Consider the following 19,826-nt stretch of genomic DNA (forward strand, 5'->3'; position numbering starts at 1 on the left):
TATATATATATAATATAAGTCTTTAACAAAAAGAGCCTCCATGTTTTTCCCAACACCCGCAGTCCTTAAAGTTGTCATAACTGGATCGCTTGTGTTTATGCCAACACTGAACTCTAGCTGTCCCTTGTTTACCTTGACTGAGCGCCACACCCGACACGATCGCGTGTCGATGCGACAATGGACACACCTCTGCTTTATTTACCGCCACAATAATATGAGCATGGCTTTCGACCAGCGTCACACTGGTGCTCTTGCTACCGCCTCTTCTTTTCAGCTCACGTTACATCTGCGCAGTCACAAGGGAGGCAGGAGGGAGAACACCTCAACCGCTTAGGATAGGACAGCCACACACACACGTACACACAGGGTGGAATCATTATGTCCACAATGGAGACTGCAGCGTTCCCTTATGGAAGATCCACAGGGTAAACTCCAGCAATCGCTGCCACCACTTTGTTCAATAACCTCTATAGGCAAGGAAGCAGTTAGCAAATTTGTCAGATATTTAACGACCGGTTCGCCGCGTTCCTTTAAATCCGGTATGCCCAAAGGACGTCAGACATTCCTTCAAAACAAACTGTTGTAATGATATAGATAACATTTGACACTGGGCCTTTTGTATGCTTTTATTTTGAAGTTCCTCCAGGAAGCATAATCATCACAATGCTGAGCCACCTTAATAATCTTGAGTTCCCAGAGTGAAGAGGCTCCAATGTGAACAACATGGTGCTGTTCTGAAATCACTTTCATACAGAGTTGTTTTGAAGTGAAGTTCATAATCATTCAGGGTGCTTCATAAAAAACAAAACAACAACAACAAAATCAAGCAATGAGTGACTTTCTTTTTTTTCAATTGACAGTCCTTTGTTTTTTTTCTTGATTGAGGTGCTTTTTAGCTGACGAAAGACGAAGTTTCATATCTTGAAAAGCTCATGTTTGCTCTTACGCTCATTTCATTAGATATACCTGCATTACAGCTGTGTTCTTAAGTTTGCATAAACTTATGAGCACAGCTCAATATCCTTAACTCTCATTTTCAATGTTATTGGACTGGTGAACTCAACAGATAAGTACGTTTTGCAACGTTGTGAAAAAACAATTGCAACTCTTCAGCCGGCACCATAAATGTGACAAGTTGTTTCGCTTTAAAGCACAAGCGGAATAATCCACCGTAAACGACGGATGACACTTAGTGCAAATTGCTACAAGGTGGGGTTTTTTTTACACATACTTTGGGGAGTGTGTGTAATATAAATGTGAGGTTAGCCAGCGTGTCTTTGAATTAAACATGGTTATTCCCCACAACACTTTCCATTTAAATAATAGCTCAAGACGCTGAAGTGTGCGGGTTGTTATGCCACACAAAAGAATCTGACACACACACATGCACACGCACTAGCATCACTATTGTTCCTCAACCCGGCTGACATTTGGCTGATATTTTGGGCCTGCTTGTTGCACTGAAAATATTTAGAGTGCAAATCCGTTTTTTTTTTTTTCCTCCCTGCAGGCACCGAGCCGCACTAATGATCACAACCTGATAAGCTCTTATGCCAGAGCATGCATCGTTGCGTGCAAAGGGAGGATTGAATAGTGAGGGGGGGTCTGTATGGCAATCTGAAGACCTGATTATCACCATTCTGACTTCCAGTCGCCGCCGTAACATATGCCTCGTGACGCCTTCTGTTAAAAGTTAATTTTGGGGGTTTCACTTGTGGATCAGAGGGTATCAGAACCACTTTCAAATAAAGGATGCACAGCCGCAAAACATTTAGCATCACCCGATCATAAAAATCATGAGACTTTGTGGTTGAGGAGGAGTTGACATTTTTTTTTTCCCTGTTTAACCCACTTAAGAAAGGCTTGCTAAATTTTGATAGCTAGCTCTGATGATGAGGAAGCAGGCAGTGTGCGCAGCGCTAGTTTCAATGGTTCATTTTACATTATCTAACCTAAACCATTCATGACATGTCAAAAGTGTGGCAATACTCTTTCGTTCAGGCATAATAAACATTTAATTTTTATTAAAAATATATTTTTAATCGATAGTTATAAAAGAGATCCATTCTTGTCCTATTCAAAATGAAAAAAAATATGTTGTTTTGTAGTTATACAAAAATTGTATTACTTATTTTATAATTTGTATCAAATATTGTGTTATAATTCCTTGATAAAAAATATCTTTTCATGAATTATACAAATATTATTTTAAAGTTGCCTGTAGGAGCAGATTGAATAATCAGCTGATATTAGCTGTATTAAAAGCATTTTTACTATTATTATTATTATTATTATTATTTTTAAACCCATATTTTCATGATTTTTGTCTGCCAAATCTCAAAATCTGCTTCAGTATAAAAAAAAAACAATGCTATGCTACATTATTATTGCATTATTTACTGATGACATTTCTTCCTATGTATGCAACTTTAAAATAGAGTTTTTAAGACATTTTAAACTTTAGCTTCTAAAGTATAATATTGATTTTAAAAAATATTTGTTGTGGTGTCTTACATGGTATTCATCATTTCTTGATACATTTATTTATTTGAGATGATTCTTTTTCCATTATATCCTTTGAGCGCTATATTTTCAATGTGCATTTACGTTTCCTAACTTTATAGTTTAATGTATAAATATTTGTATTCATACGCCATTATTTGGTGTGCCATTTGCGTGCCAAACTTCTATCTTCAAAATAACTGCACATTCACTGTGTATCTCTGTTGTCGTGCCATCGATTGCTAGTTTTCATGCGTATTGAGATCTATGTTAAAATTAAATGATGTTGTAACGATAGTTCACTGTCACCCATTTTCAGACTTGCCGAGTTTCATCAAATCCCCCGAGGACCAGACGGGCATCTCGGGCGGCGTTGCGTCCTTTGTGTGCCAGGCGGCCGGCGAGCCCAAGCCCAGAATCACCTGGATGAAAAAGGGCAAGAAAGTCAGCTCGCAGCGCTTCGAGGTGAGCGCGCACAACTAGTGATTTATTTTTGCAAACGAACGTAACGTGTCGGCCGGTCTCCCCATTACTATTGATCCTCAAACAAAGCACACCCGGCTCCTTCTTTCCAAGCAAGACCAGACAAGCCTCCCCTCTTTGGCTTTAATCTTCTTCTGTTTCAGTTTATAGAGTAGTCCACTTCATCTTTGTGTATCCTCGCACCCGCATCGCTTGGCTACATTTTCTCCGCCCATGCATGGCTCTTGATGTGGGACTTGCTGCCGCTTCTTTCAACATGTGTGAGCCAAAAGGATACCTCACACTGCTTTCTCTGTAACTGAATATGCAGGACGTGGCGTGGGTTCTTTTGTCTTTTAAGTTTCCTGATCTGCCTCTTAATATTCTAATCCAAACTTAGCAATTAGTTCTTTAGTTTAGTCTTTCGCAAACCTCTTAAACCAAATACCATGTAAAAGATTAGTTCGCACTCATGAACCATCGTCATTGCCAAAAGCCACATACACTGGTGTGCTAAGTGTGAAAATGATATTATTGCGCGTCACTGTAACAATATGCATTTTGACATCAACGCCTCCTTATTTGTTGTTGTTGGAAATTCTGTTTTATCATAGGAGATAAACCCCTTGAAATGCAGTAGCTAATATACAAGGTGGTACCACACATTTATGTGGAAGTTATCAGGGAGAACAAATTAAGCTCTCCCTCAAATATGTCATGTCATATGTCATGTTGGGAGTTAAATACAACTGAACTGGACTTGGGCAAGGATCCTCCTGTATTACTCCTGTAACATTGCAACAATCTCTGAGTTAGGGTAGGGTTATTGCAACAAAAATGAAAAAAGTGTTTTATCTCTTTTTGTTTTGTAATTTTATTTATTTTTTCATTAATTAAGTTTTTAATTTGGAGGGTTTTTTTTTCATTCATGACATTTTTGCATATTTGTTTGCATTTAATTTTCTTAATGCAATTCATTTTTTTGCCTAAGATACATCTTTGTTAATTATGTTGTTCATATAATATATGGTGATCATATATTTATTTGTTATGATAGCTTGTGCTGTGTTCAGCAATTGGAGTCATTACTTTTTTCACATAGTGCTTATGTTTTTTTTCTTCATACATAATATACAGATAGATAGATAGATAGATAGATAGATAGATAATTGTTCATTTGCTGCAATAGAATGAAACAGCAAGAAGAGAAGAAAAAAGTAAAACCAAACCACACTCCAAGCTCCTCTGCCTTCTCTCAGGTGATCGAGTTTGATGACGGCTCGGGGTCGGTGCTGCGCATCCAGCCGCTGCGCACGCACCGCGACGAGGCCATTTACGAGTGCACGGCGGCCAACAGCGCCGGCGAGATCAACACCAGTGCCAAGCTGACCGTGTTTGAAGGTAGGACGGTGCTCTCCTCTCCTCTCCTCAATTCACCTCATCTAGCTCACATCGCAGACATCAAGATGTGGCTTTTCATCAATTATGCATTCATTTGCATCGAGACACTTTGAAGGATTCCTTGCATTTGTCACTGTCAGTGTGGAGCAATTCATTTGATGTTAACATTAAGTCACACAGTTTTAGGTAAAGATAAGCGCGCTAACTGATTGATTGGTTGCGGAATTGGTTGTTGATTAATTGCTTACTTGGTTGCAACAACCAGTTGCTCTGTCTATTCAACCCCGATTACTTTTCTGTCACAATATGGTGGCATCCTCTATGGAACGATAAGCTAGTACATCCTGATAAAGGAAAAATAAATTAGGTTTTATTTTGTCTTTTGTCATTTGGTTTCTTGACTTAGTCATAGTCAAAGTTTTAATTTAAATCTTAAACCTGCAGGTACTTTGGTATACAAAGATGTACTTTTTGGCCTTGAAATTTACATTCAGATTGTTCATCCTTGGGGGAGGTCAACAGTCGGCACCCCTTCCCCTGAAAACATACTTCACAACCGACATCTCTGCAGCTCCACAAAATGGCCGCAAAATGTAAAGTAGTCATCAAGCGACGTGCCGGATAATCACACAAACAGCATTTGGAGTGTTTTCCACATATTGGCGTTTCCTCCGCCCCCTGCTCGCCCTCTACCCACTCTCCTGCTGTGTGGCGTTAATGTACGTGATGTATGTGGACAGAGGTTCTGCACTCCGTCCCCCGCTCTGCCTTCCATATCAGCAGCTCGTGAGCATGCATTTGCTCCCTAATTGATTGTAATTTTGTCATGTGGATGCGAGTCACTGCGGGGCTTTGATTTCATTAGGGGGGGGGGGGGGGGGACAAGCCTCCGAGCGAGCCAGTGGGAGGATGAGGGTCATCCGTCGCCGTCACGCCGGACTTACAGAAGATCCCACTCCTTCCCTTTCCCCGCCACGCTCATTTTATATCATTGGTCGGGCCTTGCGTAATCTTCCCAAAGGGAATTTTGCTTTACTTTCTTTGCCCCCACCCTCTCTTATTCATCCTCATCTTGTACATCAAGAGCACGAGGTGAACATGAGTCACATAACATTAGGCGCAAGTACAAGTATACAGTCCCCCTAGTTATTGTTGCAGTTATCAGGAAGAACAGCTTCTGCTCTCCTGGGGGGAAAAAAAAAAAAAAAAGATTCTCCAACGTGTCTGTGGGATTTTTGTCACTCATGTTGAGCCCTAAGAGGCCATACCTCACTGTATTCGTTGCAGTTCATCCCGGAGGTGTTTGAGGCCCCTCTTACGCATCTGAGTCATGCATTTGGGCTGTCGGAACACTTCCTAACAGTGTTCCCACAAACTTACAAGTATACCAATGTCTTAGAGTCCCAAAACAAAAAAAAAGTAACAGACCTATTGTGAAAATAATGTTCTTTCTCACAAGAAAAAATACGTAAGGCATGACAACAAAAAAATGGGAGGCGCTTTTTACCGTATGTAACCTTTTGAACCTTAAGATCGTGATTTGTGAGCACAAAAAATGTATCAACACACTTAGATATACAGTACAATGTGTCATTAGTCAGTAATTTGATATCTTCAAGGAACTAGCTGTTTTATACTTTCCCCGGGTGAGCTGCCAAAGCGTTACGGGCATTTTATAAATGCAAAGTTTGACAAAATTATGTTTTATGGTAGCAACACAATTATTTTGATAGTTAGTAATCTTGATTTCTATGAGCATTTTTTTCAATGTCTTTTTGTGGCATTCAGCTCTCCTTTCTCAAGTGATGACTGTCCATAGAATTTATCAGTTTCAAAAGTCATCTTGACATTCCTTACAGTTTTCCGTCAACGGTTTCAGAAGAAAAGAAAAAAAAAAGACTTATGGTGATGAGTAAGAGTCAACTGTTTTGAGCCGACAAAAGCAAAACAATGTGAGCTCATCCATCTTGCGGAGAAAAGCCGCTCTCGGCCTACAAGCTGAGGCAAGCCTCTGCCGCCTGCCTGCACTTACCTGCCCGCAGAGGAATGGGCAAGCAGCCAAAGCAAACGGGCGCTCGCTGAAGGTGAACGCTTCATTGAGCGTCTGAAGCGTCTGTCACAAGAGAGACAGATGTTCTTGCGTGAAAACAGACTCCTGTTGCTCAATGGCCTTCATTGTTTTGCGTCTGCCCTAAATTTACAATAACGTGCTGCCTTTGGCTGAGTGTCCTTTAACATCAGAAATATTTAATGTACAGTACTCAGGCGGTCCTCGGGTTACGAACAAGTAACGGCGTCACCCAAATTTCAGCACAAGTCAGAATTAACCCTTTAATACCCCAAATACTGTACCCTCTAAAATAACTATCCAAATACACACCGACGCCTGGCCTTTTTCGACTCTTCAGCTTCGTTTCCGTCATAATGGCTTTCCTCTCGGCTGGAACAGGATAATAAGAAGATTCTTCTTTTTTTGGGGGGCCAATATGAGAAAAATTTCATTTCATTTTTTATTTCATTTTCCATTCATTTATTTTGGTTGTTTTGAATTCATTTCAGTTCTGTTAATATTTTTTGAAACAGCCCTTAGTGATCCTTAAACATCCCAGCTTTCCAGGGACCATAAACAGGCTTATGATGTGACTTCTGAAAATGGAAAATTACCAGATTGACTTGAGCTACGTTCTGCCAGGCAATGCAGAAGTTGGAAACTTGTCAGGTTGACTCGGGATCCCCTATCCTTTTTTTTTTTTTTTTTTCGGGGGCGGCAGACGTACATTGTGATCAACCTATGGCAAACCTGCCCAATAAATGTTACAATGCCTTGGTAAAATGGTGTCACATCCCCAACACCCCTTAGCCTCAATAGTGAACAACTTCACATAGAATAGCCTTTTATCATGGGTTGCTTGAGGCACACCTTTGCAATAAATGTATTGCGTAAGGAAAGTAGTGGTCACAACAGACATTGGCTTATTTTAAAACCTCTCCGGACCCTCCCAACATATTAAACAACCTTTTGTAATGGGCAGCCTAAGGCACACCTGTGCAGTAATAATGCTGTCTAATCAGCGAGAGCAATGTTTGCTGTGGAATTGGTCTTTTTTTGTATAGAGAAGGAAAATGGGTTGTGCTCATGAGGAATGGGAGCAAAAACAAAAGTGTTATATTTATATTTTTGTTTCGGGTGTAAACACGACAACATAGACCATGCTCATTCAGCGACACAAACCCTCTCTAAAGAGCGATGTCGCCAGCCAGGCTCGACTAAATTTAGGCTATTGTTTGCGGCCCCGGCAATGCATCAAGTTCACAGCAGCGGAACTTGGTGCGAAAAACACGGGGGCAGCTCGCAAGCAGACGGAGATTAATGGTCGCCCAACCTTAATGGACCACGCTAGCCCGCAGCTTTGAGAACTTGTACAGCAGCTCTGATGAAAACAAAGGATGGTGGGGGGGGGACTTTTGTTAACGTTAACTGCAGTGCCCTTGAGCAAAGCACAAGGTGAACACTGTTTGATACTTAGATCGCCTCACTACCACTGTTGATAAACAAATGTGTATATACTTGAAATAAAAAAAAAGGATTTATTAAAAAAATTAGGATTACATTTAAGTGATGGCTACAGATTTAAGTAAACGTTTAAAAAATAGACTAAATTGTTTACATGAGTAAATGAATAATATATAAATGAGTTACGTCATTCATTGAAATGATAGTTTTATATTGAGTTTCTAACCATAAAAAATGTATTATAACTGATCAATAACCAAAATTCATACTTATACTAACCGACATCCATTGAAAAATGAATACAATTTAAAAAAAAAAATGCCCCAAAACGCTGCTAACACTCATAGATATACATAAATATGAATTTGACATATGCTTATCTATATATAGCAAGAAACACATGTACATTAAATTAAAAATAAATCTAACAATTTGTCACTCATTGTTAAAATACGTTAGCCGTTGTAAATTAACACAAAATTTAATTCCAAAGTTGACTTCAGGTGCTGCACTATTTCCAAATCTGTAACTGCAACGCATTTTAAAAGTAAGTTCCAAGACTCACATCCCGAGACCAAAACTAAACAGAGCAAAAATACTCAACCTTATCAAGATTGTACACAGAAATGGAAAGAAGGGGATTGTCAAGGAAATCTTTTGTATATTATTAACTGCCATGCAAGTGTGAAAAGAATTTCACCACTTTATGCTATTTATTTCATTAGTAAATCCTTATGGGGTTTAAGTTACTAAGAGAATGCCTTCAAATGAAAAGAATGTCACGATAGAGCTGCTAAAGCACGTTTTTCCGACTCTCTGCCAAGTTGGACTTTAGCACTTTGGCATGTCAGGAGTCTCCTGTCACTCTGTAATTCATTCTGTCACGCTGTTAAGAGTCCCGCTGTTTTGTTTTGCGGCTGTTCTCACGCCCCTTTTCTTGGCTTGAGAGGTCATCCAGACTTCCAGACAGGGCCCAAAGTCATCATTGTTTTCACCTATAACAAAATAATTATCAGTGTTATACCTCGCTTCTTTTGTCTCTGCTATATTCTTTTATCGCCGCGCCGAGTATACCGGACACTCGGCGATGACCGCAGGGAACAATGACTCGTTACATGGGTAACGATGCCTGCGCCCTGACCCTGCAGCACCCCCGCTTGAATTGAAGCGCTTCAGTAAATGTCCTGCTAAATGGCGCTTGTCCGGCCAATGTGTGAAATAGCACTCCCGCCATCGGAGAAGACATCAGAAGCGACACGGGTGTTGGAACTGCGAAAACCACGCTGCTTTGAATGCGTCGCTAGGAACAACTGGCCAACGAACGCCAACGATGGTGGCTCGGCCGCGCTTCTAAATGTACTATTTTTGGTTCGGAGACAAAGGTAATTGAGAAGAGAGACTTTGGACTACAGGAAGCAGATTGCCAAAACTTGTGCTCAGAGGGAAAAATTGTCCCCACCTGGATGCATTTGAACAGGCAGTTAACCGTGCTGTTGACAGCTGCATTGACTCATTATTGTGCAATTCAGGGGAAAGTCAACCCCCCAAAATTATTCATATTCCTTGCAGCCCCACTAGTCTAAGCAGAGTTCTGATTATAATTGCCCAAACACACAACACAAACACACTCACAGATCAAGAAATCCAAGCTGTTATATTGCACCACATTGAACCTGGAAGTCATTTCACATCAGAAAGCATCAGAGACATCATGAGGCTGACTGATAAAACAGAAAGATGTGCGAAACTGTTATCGCAGCAAAAGGTGCTCACTTGATTATTAATCTACAAGTCAGGGAATGTTCAAATAATGAAAAAACACTGAATTAACCGAAGAATTTCTAACTTTTGACTTGTTAGCTGTATGGCTGGATGGATTGGGATAGGACACACACACACACACACACAGCAAGCATGTGTTTATGGTTGTTCAATGGTTTACGTCAGTCAAACAATCTCTCTGTTGTTGCTGAAAAGCCTCAGCTGGAACAAAACCTGATAAACTGGTTTTGTTGACGCAAAAAGCGTTAATGGCTAAGTCTCGTCACCAAAATGTTGAGTAGTAGAATTGGAGGTGCTTTGGAGAGCCTAGTCTGGTCCTCAGGGGGAAACCGTCGACGCGTCTGAAGACAGGAGAAATGTTATCTAATGGTAACAGATCAAACGCGGACCATCATTACCAAAGTCCTCCCCTGTCAGAGCGTAAATTAGAAATGTTCTTTTTTGAAGAAGTTACCCCGTCAACTCCCTTTGAACTCGCAAAGTTTTTAAATGTGGAGAAAGGTCAAGCAAGAAATAAGCAAGTTATCCAGGCTACGAAGAAAAATAAGCCATCTACTTGTTGAAAACGTGGCGGAAAGAAAACTGTGGAGTGATGCAGCTCCTCGGGAATATTAATAGTACCCCATATGAATTCAATTTGTGCTCTAAAAGGAGACATTTTGAGGAAAACCTCATTGGTTTTTGGACCTCAGTTCATGGACCGCGGCACAGCTCGCCTGTATTTAGCGGCGCTGTGTTTGGTGTGCAGTAAACAAATTACAGCCCGGTCGCCTCGCAGAAGGCCTTTATTTGCTCGTCCGGCTTCAGCGGGTCCCCGGCGCAGAGGCGGGAAATGACTCCGACACAATGCTCAGTAATAAATATCTCTGCGGCCCGGGCAAGTGCGGACAAACAGAGCGGACGGGATAAATAGCGGGGAAATCTCATTGCGCCATGAATGTGTATGCGAGCCGTATTGGAGTGATTTAACACGGAGCCGAGCTCCTCCGACAGCTTAATCCTTTCCTTTGCTTGCCTCTATTCAAATTGCCCACAATGACCAAAATAAGGTGTGTTGTATAACTGATATTCTACCACGTTCTTTCTTCTTTCCTTCCCTCTTAATATGTTTACGTAATGTCCACGCTGCCTTTTTGATGTCCTGAAAGGCAAGCTTAGCATGTCGTTAAACTCTTCCGCCGATGTTCGGTTTTTTTGTCACAACAGACCGGGAATGAAACGCTTTACTGATAAACATTTCAAGGCGGTTAGTATTACAGTTTTAAATTGTTGTAATTGGTACTACTGTATTTACTGTCGCGTCGCTGTGAGTAGTGCTGCATTATCGGATTCGAAATTCGTCTGATATCGTAGGATATCAGATGCAGGTTCAGCTTATCCCCTTGGAAACATGGTGGAAAGTCCCCTGGGTGACTGCGATTTTTGTTTTTCCTTGTATTTTCAATATTATTTTTTGTCTTCGGGTTTTTGCTTTTTTTTGTTCTAATAATTGTGTCAGAATTTTTAAAAAATAAGACGTCTTTTTGGTTGTTTTTCCTGTATGATATTCTTGTTTATGTTGTCTTAAGTTGTCTTAGGTGGGGGACAACCTGGACTGCATGGTTGCCATTCAATCGCAGGGCACAATGATAATACAGACAACGATAATTATTTTGAATTGCAAAATCATTCCATTCCAGAGACAAAATACAAAAGCACGTAATGGCGTTTTGACCTCCTCAAGTATATTCCTCTCTTCCCCCCCCCCTCGTATATATATTTTGCCAGGTCTACTGTGGCGAGCCGATTTAATATCTCCCACCATCTGCTGGCTGGAGGCCTGGCGTCGTAGATCATATCTAGGCTGACAGTTACAAACTGCATCTGTCTCTGCGTGCCTCTCCCAAGGACTTAGACATTATGGCGAGGGTGGACGTAGTGGTCTGCACCCTTACATCCTCGCTTTCAAGGACTTAATGGGCATTTACAGGGCTGACGCCTTTTCAGTTTTGGCCCGGACTGGGAGAGATCTGACTGCGGTAATAAGTTATCATGAAAGACTGCAATGGAAATATCGCAAGGGAAACATGCATAATGACAGATAATGACAATTTGATGATATTTACTCTTAATTTTTTGTCAGTTATTTCACAGTAATGATTTGTACAGAAAATTCAACCATTTTAGATGCATTGCTGCATTCATTTTAAGGATCAAAGACCAGAAGCAACCTTGCAGTGTCCTTCAAGAAGCCAGAATTGCAGTTGGAAAGCAATTTTTTCACAACCCTTTTTTTTTTCGTCGATAAATGATACCTTGTGCATTTAAAGTGAGTGATAAATGCCATCAAAAGTTAAATTTGGTGGAATATTTCCCTCCCGTCGGATGGAGTCGTCCGTACTCTCGGGCGACGTTTTATCACCTCTCCTTGTCCATCAATTGCCGTTTGCTTTTGGCGAGCTGTATCTGCAAAAGAGCAAATGCTGCACTGTCAGTGATGATCATGTCTGTGGCCTCGGGGAAGCAAGGGAGGCAGTGAAGGAAGGAGAAAGTGGGCAGAAAAGGGAGAAGAGGAGGAAACCTCAATCGATGACTAAAAATACAACAAAAAAAGTTGGGGATTGCGGACAAGGAAACCATAAGGCAGGCATGCAATTTTGTAAGTTTGTAGTGAGATTATAGAAGTCTAAAAGTGGACACTTTGGTAAAATGTCGGAAACGTGTAATTTGGTATTAGAAACCCACCCCGACTGCATCTGCAGCCTCTAGAACAGATTGACGCCAAAAGGCTAATGTTTAGATGCATTCATTGGGGTTTCAAGTGGCTACATGAAAAGTCTCGCATAGCGGGCTTCTCCCTCTTTACGCACTCAAGTGTGTTATTTTGGGGAGATATCAAATGGCTTTTTCATGCTAAACGTCCATGCAGCTGTGGACGGACGCTTTTTCTTTGGACTAGCTACTCTGTGTTCGCTCATTTGGATGTCTATTGCTCATCTGACATATCTACATATTAATATGTTGGGTTGTTTTTTTTTGGGGGGGGGGGGGGGCATTTTTCCCAATAGGCCTGTAGTGATCTATTTTTTTCTTGTAATTTTCAAATCATGCAATTTTTTGCATTCTTAAACGAAATATTTTTTTAATATTTGTATTGTATTGATATGTTAATATTTATGTCATATTTATTACTAAATTGAAACAGTGTGAGCTTAACTTGTTCTTTTTTATTATTTTTTTAATACCTACTTGTTTTTGACTGAGTTTTGAAGGTAGCATTTTGAGGTGGCAGTGAACACTCAAAATCCATGCACAATCCTTCCACACAGGATTCGAACTGCGCCACCGAGCCGTCCTTATTTTTGAATATTGAAATTAGAAAAAAAAAAAAAAAAACTTGCTGTAGTATCTGTTTTCTTTTCAAATTATTTTTTTTTCCCTTGAATTGTGTTGTGCATTTTCATTTTATTTTTGTAGTGGAATAAATCAATTCAGTTTTTAAAATCTTCATAGGTTACTGTTAGAAGAATATGCTCAAAGTTTAATGGCCGCACCACATAAAAAACAAAATCCTTATAAATGTCTCGCTAATATTATCCCCCGTTGTAGCGTGGTGATGTATCGGTTTATTGTCACGGCTGAATCTCGGGATGTATTGAACCCATCTGGATGTCGTCTCCGGCCCCGCGGGAAGATATTAAAGATGTGACATGACACACGCCTCCGCTTATATCTGCCAATTGTCAAGAGCAGACAGTGACGTCTGCGAATTGACGTGTGGCTGTTAAATATCCGCAAGCAAGCAAGCAGATTTTTGTTATTAATAAGATACTTTTCTCAGAAGGCTTGTCAGAACAAGACTGATCTGATTATCAGGAGTCGTGTGCCATGTGTCCAGCTTTTTGTGGTTCCCAATAATTTGACCTTCTTTCTGCTGACTTTTGACATGGATCTGTTTGAGGGGGATTTTCTTGATTTAGAGGTTGCCACCATTTGTTTTTGTGGTACACAAAGCAGGTGGCACCAGGCCCTTCTGTGGAATCATCAGAAATGGAGCCTCCAGAGTTCAAACTTGCACCCTGGATGTTTGTCAGTGACAGAAAAGTGACTATATGAATGTCAACTGTATCCTGAATCGATGTCCTTGATGCAGATCTTTATTGTTGTCAACTGCATAGTATTTTTTTTACCTCCCAAATTGGATTCAGTCAAACCTCGGTGTCATGGTAGCATCCCTCGTGAAAAATTGTGTTTGAAAGAAAAATTAGGATAGTTCATAAGAACTGGAGCCAGTTTTACCGCAGTAAATTTCATAGGCATATCTGAGTTGAACCACAAAAAAGCTAATCATCGAAAAGACTTAGGACGTCTGCAGTTTTGGTTTCAAGTGATCATTTTAGGGTCCTTATTGTGACAATGTACAATTGGTAGCATTCAGTGCAATGCTTGAAAATCCATCTTTTGCTACAAGTTTCACTTCAAAAATATGACATTTGTATTGTCATATGCATAGTAATACTACACAATGAAATTCTTAATCTGTTTACTTTTCTGAGCACACTTACATTCCCCACAATGGAGCAAATACAGTAATAAAGTTGCCAATAGTAGTCAATAAACGCAGTAATAGAGCAATGAGGGCAGTGATAATGAGGCCTACAGTCAAGAACCAATGTCCACAAAGACATAGGCAGTAGTCCATTCTTATTTGAAGTAGCCATTTTAGGACTATTTTGGCCATTTTCATTCTCTAAGACAAATTTGATTCCATTAGATGAAAGTTTGCCCAAACATCTCTTTTTAAGTAGAACATTTTTCACATTGAAGAAAAAATGCCTTAATTCCACGGCAGTTCAATCCAAAACATTTTCACTCAGCGATACAGTTTATTTTGGCTCAGTAGACTTGAATTTCCTTATTAGGCCTTTTTTCCACTGCTTTTGTATAGGCAATACGGTCATTACTACAGCTCGACTTCAAAGTTAACAGGAAAGTCGGCACGTATTTTGCCTAGTAACTTAGCATACCGTTGGGCCTAGCACTTAAACCAAGCGTGATTGGAAAGCAAGGTGGCTAGGGTCACATTTTACGTTCATACAAAACAAACTATAGCTTGCTAGAAATAAGAGATTATAAATTGTCCATCTTATACTCACGGTAGCATAAATCGCTATTGCTTGAACTTTGCTTTGTTCGTAATCACCCAGGGTGAAAAATATCAGAGCCGTGACCCCACCATTAAACTGCAATGTCCACCTCATGGCTTTGTGGGCCAATGAGTCTACGGCTCCCCGCTCGCCCTGACTAGCAATGGATAGATGGGTCTTAGCGCACGTCTGCGCTGGAGTCCTCATACCTGCGCGCCATGAACTGGCTAATGAGAGGCCTTTCACCATGACCCTCTTTCTACCCCCCCCCCAGCACTCATGGCGTATCCACCGGACCACCGAAGGTAGAGGTTGCACATCGCATCACCTGACAGCTTGTCTCTTTCTCCGAGGTGTTGTTAGTTGGGGATTGTAATCGTTCACTCTATGTATACCTGCGGTGCTCACTGTTGTTTCTGAGGGCATTGCGTTCATACCCTGCTGCAAGGCATGGCTGACTAAGCAAACATGATCTCATCTGAGTTTGACCTACTTCTAAACACTTGCAGTGTCACACTTAATGCTTCTCTGTTTACTCATTTAGAAGATAAGAATGGTATTTTGAACACTGTCACTCATGGTATGGCTGTGGTTGCCCCCCCCCCACACGGAACCTAAATAAATAAATAAATATAACTAGCCCATTGCCCGTATGTAGCACTAATAATGCAGGTTGGTTCTATTTGTTTTCATTCACTTGTTACAACATGACAACTTTATTAAGAATGTATTAGAAATAACGAAAATGTCCTTTATACACAGCATTACAACTTCGCTTTCTCATATGCAGGAAACATTTAAATTGTTTGTATTTATCTATGTTTAATTCTAATTTTGATGTATTTATCCCCTGTAAGACATGTAAAACAATTGTGGAAAAATAATATCACAATTGTCATAATCACAAGTTTTTTTGAATACTAAAGCATTTTATTTTTTATTTTTTTCTACAATAAAAACTCAAGTTCAAGCATAACCGAAAAGTACCACAAATAGTTATGACAAGTAAAACAAAATATACTACTGGTGCTACTAAAACTAAAGCAACTACTACTACTACTACCATTACTACTACTACCAATACTACTACTACTACTACTACTACTACTACTACTACTACTACTACTACTACTACTACTACCACCACATTAATAATAATAATAATAATAATAACGATGTAAGAAGTAAAAGAAGAACGGCAATTAAAAAAAACTGGTAAAAATCCAGTAATGATCTAATCTGGATACACCCCATAAAATTCACAATATGAAAAAAACAAAAAACAATCCACTAACAACTTGGCCATCAAGAAAGCCTCTCCAAAAATTTGCGGTGGCTTGGGTTGAAGACATGACACTGACAAACTTTGCAAGCAGCTTGGTTGTGCTTGACGTCCGTCAGTTGGAAGCCAGAACGTCGCCTGCTGCTTTTCTTGTTTCCGTTACAGTATATTTCACTCACTTGCCCCACATATGGGGGTACACACACACACACACACACACACACACACAAGCTACACCTACAGGTAAAACATGACATCTGGCCTGTCTACCATACGCACAAAAACAAAAATAGAACCTGCTTGAAGGCAGCCATTTTATCTTAATTTTGGCCATTTTCAGGACTCTTTCATTTAACTTAAAATTTGCTTTATATTCCACCATATTTGTATCATGTATACTAGACAGATGGGTAAAGGGTAAATTTCCAAGAAACTGAGTGTTGTCAAAGCGTGTGGGCAGTGCTTGGCAGCATGTTCAGTTAGCTTGCTACAAAACAAACTATAATAACTGCTCATCACTCAACCCGTTAGAAGAAATGTGAGGAACGCTAAGATGATGCAAATGTGGGCGCAGTCTGAAATCAAGACCGGGATCAGGATGATTTCACTGAAATGAAATTGATACTGAAATGAGATCTTTTTGCAGCATTTTTTGCTTGAAGGTCATGTTTTCATCGTCCCTCTCCGAGCCACCTGAGCTGTTGCCCAATACACGGATGCAATTACCTCTTTTGGGGAATCATTTGCAGGTTGTTTTTGAACTCCTCTGCTATAATCAAAGTTGACACTGTTGACATGGACTGCGTATTATTCATTATGTCTGGCCGAGGGAATGAATAAAGCCTGTCACAGAAGCCGAACATTTTAATTAAGTCAACCCACCACCATTCACTCTCCAAACTCATAAAAGTCGCTCCTATCCGCCCGTAATTACACTTAGCGTGTCACGGCGAAGCTCCGCCAATGATTAATTTGAGGCGCGGAGATGATTGATTCATTCGTTTGTTTACAAACGTGTTGCTCTGCTCGAGCAGACCGTTCCACTCTCCTGGTTTTTGGACCCTTGTCCTTTTTATCCTGTGACTCCAGGAGCGACAATCAAGTCTCATTAGTCACACTGTGGTTTGTTTATTTCCGTCTCCAAAGCGTTTGAATAGAGCAGTAAATGTGTGTACATCATAGTTTCTAATCCAACAAACTCCTCCAGGGTTTCTCCTGGCTGAAATCAAGGCAAAAGCGGTACCGTTTCCAGCGTTCTCACGTGTGTATGCTAAAACACCCCCGATTGGTATAAACTTTTTTAGAATGAAAACCATTAATGACTGTTCTGTATCTTTTTTTGACAGTTTTAGGATCCATAATCAACTATTTGTGATACACCAACAGTCATCAGAAACATAATTAATTTAATTTTTATTGGCCAACTTTGTAAAAAAAAAAAAATAAATAAAGTAATGATAATAATAAACAGCATGAATGTGGTAGTTGGAGCCATTCTAGTGTTGAAGCAAGGTCGCTGACAAAATTGACATTTAGGACGTAAACACAGAACTAAGCATTGTGTGAACTGTAATGCAGTTGTACAGATGTGCAAATGATGATGAGTGACAGTAACAACAGCAAATACACTATTGATGGCAGTACAGAGATCTGCAATTTGGCAAAGTGGCACTGTGAAGTTATGAATCAAGTTAATTGCAAGGAGCTATTGAAATGTTTGCTCGTGCCTATCAGAGGAAATGAACTGGTGTAACACCAAAAAGGCAGTTAAAAATTGTCCCCATCATAGACCTGGTACAAACATAAAAAAAAAAATCTGGCTGTATTTGTTCCGATTTTTTACTTTCCAAACAATGCATGTAAAAGCTTGATCATATTATTCTTCAGAATATTCAACTTTTAGCAAATAGGTTTATGTAGATATTGTGTCAGTAGGTTAAAAGTTACTTGGGTATTCATGCTGTTAGGCTAACCGTATTTAAGAAAACCTCACTGTTAGACCAGCAGTTCTCAAATTAGGCTTCAAGTACTCTTTGGGTTATGTAAATGCACTTCAGACGACACGTGAGATTTTTGCAGATATTAGGAATTTAATGCTTTTGAATGCTCTGACAGGAACAGTTCATTTTTCAAATTTTTCAAATTTAGAGCAAATTTATTGGACTATAAAGTAACTAACTGCTAAATCGTGTAATAGTGACCCCTTTGCAAAATATTGCATGCCTTCATTTTGTTAAGGCTTATTTGGATGTACATTGCCATTAGTGACAATTTTCCAGAAGAAATAAAAGAAATTGTTCCACAATCTCTCTTCTGAAGTTCCTGGATAAAATATGCAACCATAAATAGAGTTCCAAAGTTGAATCAATCAGATATGGATGGCATAACACTGTTTTGAGCCTTATGTTTTTAATGCTTAGCAATGGTTAATGGGTACTTGGCTAAAAAAATGTTTCCCAGTGGCTACATCATTGATAAAATTTGAGAACCACGGTCACAGACACACCCCGCAGACTAGAAAGATCCTGCGAAGGGATACAAGCAAGCGCGGGTATATTGTTTGTCGACACAAGACAAGGTGATTCGGTCAACAACCGCGCGCATTTCAGAGAACCACCCGTGGGTTTGTCATGCCGGGTCGGAGGCCAGGGTTACGTAGGAAAGAGTGCGGCCCGGCATAAATAAGAGACGCGTGGTTTCTGGCAGGGCCGTAGATCACGCTGATGGCAGTGGAAGTATGATATCAGATTGCACGAAAGAGAGAAATAGAAAAGTGGAAGAGATGAAGATGATAAAATAGCAGGAAAAAGAAGAAGGACTTGGGTCGGGTTGAGGGGGAGAAATTAGATGACTGTTATTGATTATGTGCTCACAGGCGGGAAAATAAGAGCAAATGTTCTGCTCAGCCAGACAAAAAAGTATAATGTTGCAAAGGTCACAGAAATGCATTACAGTCATTTTATTCTGGGTAAACAGCACACTAACAGCTACTACATCTTGTTTTGGGTGTGTTAAAAAGCAGCGGTGGCAGTGTTTTTTTTGTTTTTTTTATTTCTTTGGCTGTGACATTGTTTTTGCGACGCTCTGTTACATAGAGGTGTGTCGTGGCGTGCGCGAAATGTTTGTTTGATGCACCATAGCAACTTTTTCAACACCTGGAAATGTCGTGCGAGGCTTGACAAGACGCGTATGTCGTCTCCTCGTCTTGGGTTACGTTGTTGCCCCCCTCTTCCCTCCACTGCGGTTGAGTGTCATAAACACACTTATCTGCCTCTTAGAAAGTGGTGAATGGGAGCTTTCAGGCCAGCCCGTGCAAAGAATTTGTCCATTGTTCACGTTTTTCATTCCGGTCACCTTTTCCCACAGAGATTCTGATCATTTAACGGCCGTGTAGCATCAGGAGACCTTGGAGATGTTTCTTGAAATCAAATGAGGGGCTCCTTCCCATGGTCTTCACGGTAGAGCACATGAGAGTCGTTTGGATGTTTTACAAGCCCGATATGCAGAAATCCTGAATTCCTGGCGTGAATGCTAGCCTATTAGCGGCAACAACTTTGTTTCTTTGCCATTTTTAGCAGTGGCCCAGTTTCAGAGTGTTGTCATTTTTTGTATTTGCACATGCCAAAGCTTCTAAATTACCTCAGCCACACTTTTGTAGGTTTTGGTGCAAGTTTGAACCAGTTTCACTTAACAGCATGACTCTAAAAAATGTCTTTAAAAAAAAAATGTCTTTAAAAATAACGATTCTGCAAAGCAC

At 40.2% G+C, this 19,826-nt stretch overlaps 1 protein-coding gene across 7 annotated transcripts in view; it reads left to right on the forward strand.

The window, feature by feature from the left end:
- Positions 1 to 19,826, forward strand: part of LOC148414816 (receptor-type tyrosine-protein phosphatase F-like) — a 197,389-nt gene that overhangs the window by 81,644 nt on the left and 95,919 nt on the right. For all 7 annotated transcript variants that reach the window (XM_088428839.1, XM_088428840.1, XM_088428843.1 and 4 more), the window contains exons 3-4: positions 2,822 to 2,967; positions 4,224 to 4,365. In XM_088428839.1, the coding sequence (XP_088284965.1) occupies positions 2,822 to 2,967; positions 4,224 to 4,365 (288 nt within the window). The remainder of the gene's footprint in view (positions 1 to 2,821; positions 2,968 to 4,223; positions 4,366 to 19,826) is intronic.

Source organism: Hippichthys cyanospilos, chromosome 12, assembly GCF_059441005.1.
Source record: "Hippichthys cyanospilos isolate Australia breed blue-spotted pipefish chromosome 12, RoL_Hcya_1.0, whole genome shotgun sequence".
NCBI lineage: Eukaryota > Metazoa > Chordata > Actinopteri > Syngnathiformes > Syngnathidae > Hippichthys > Hippichthys cyanospilos.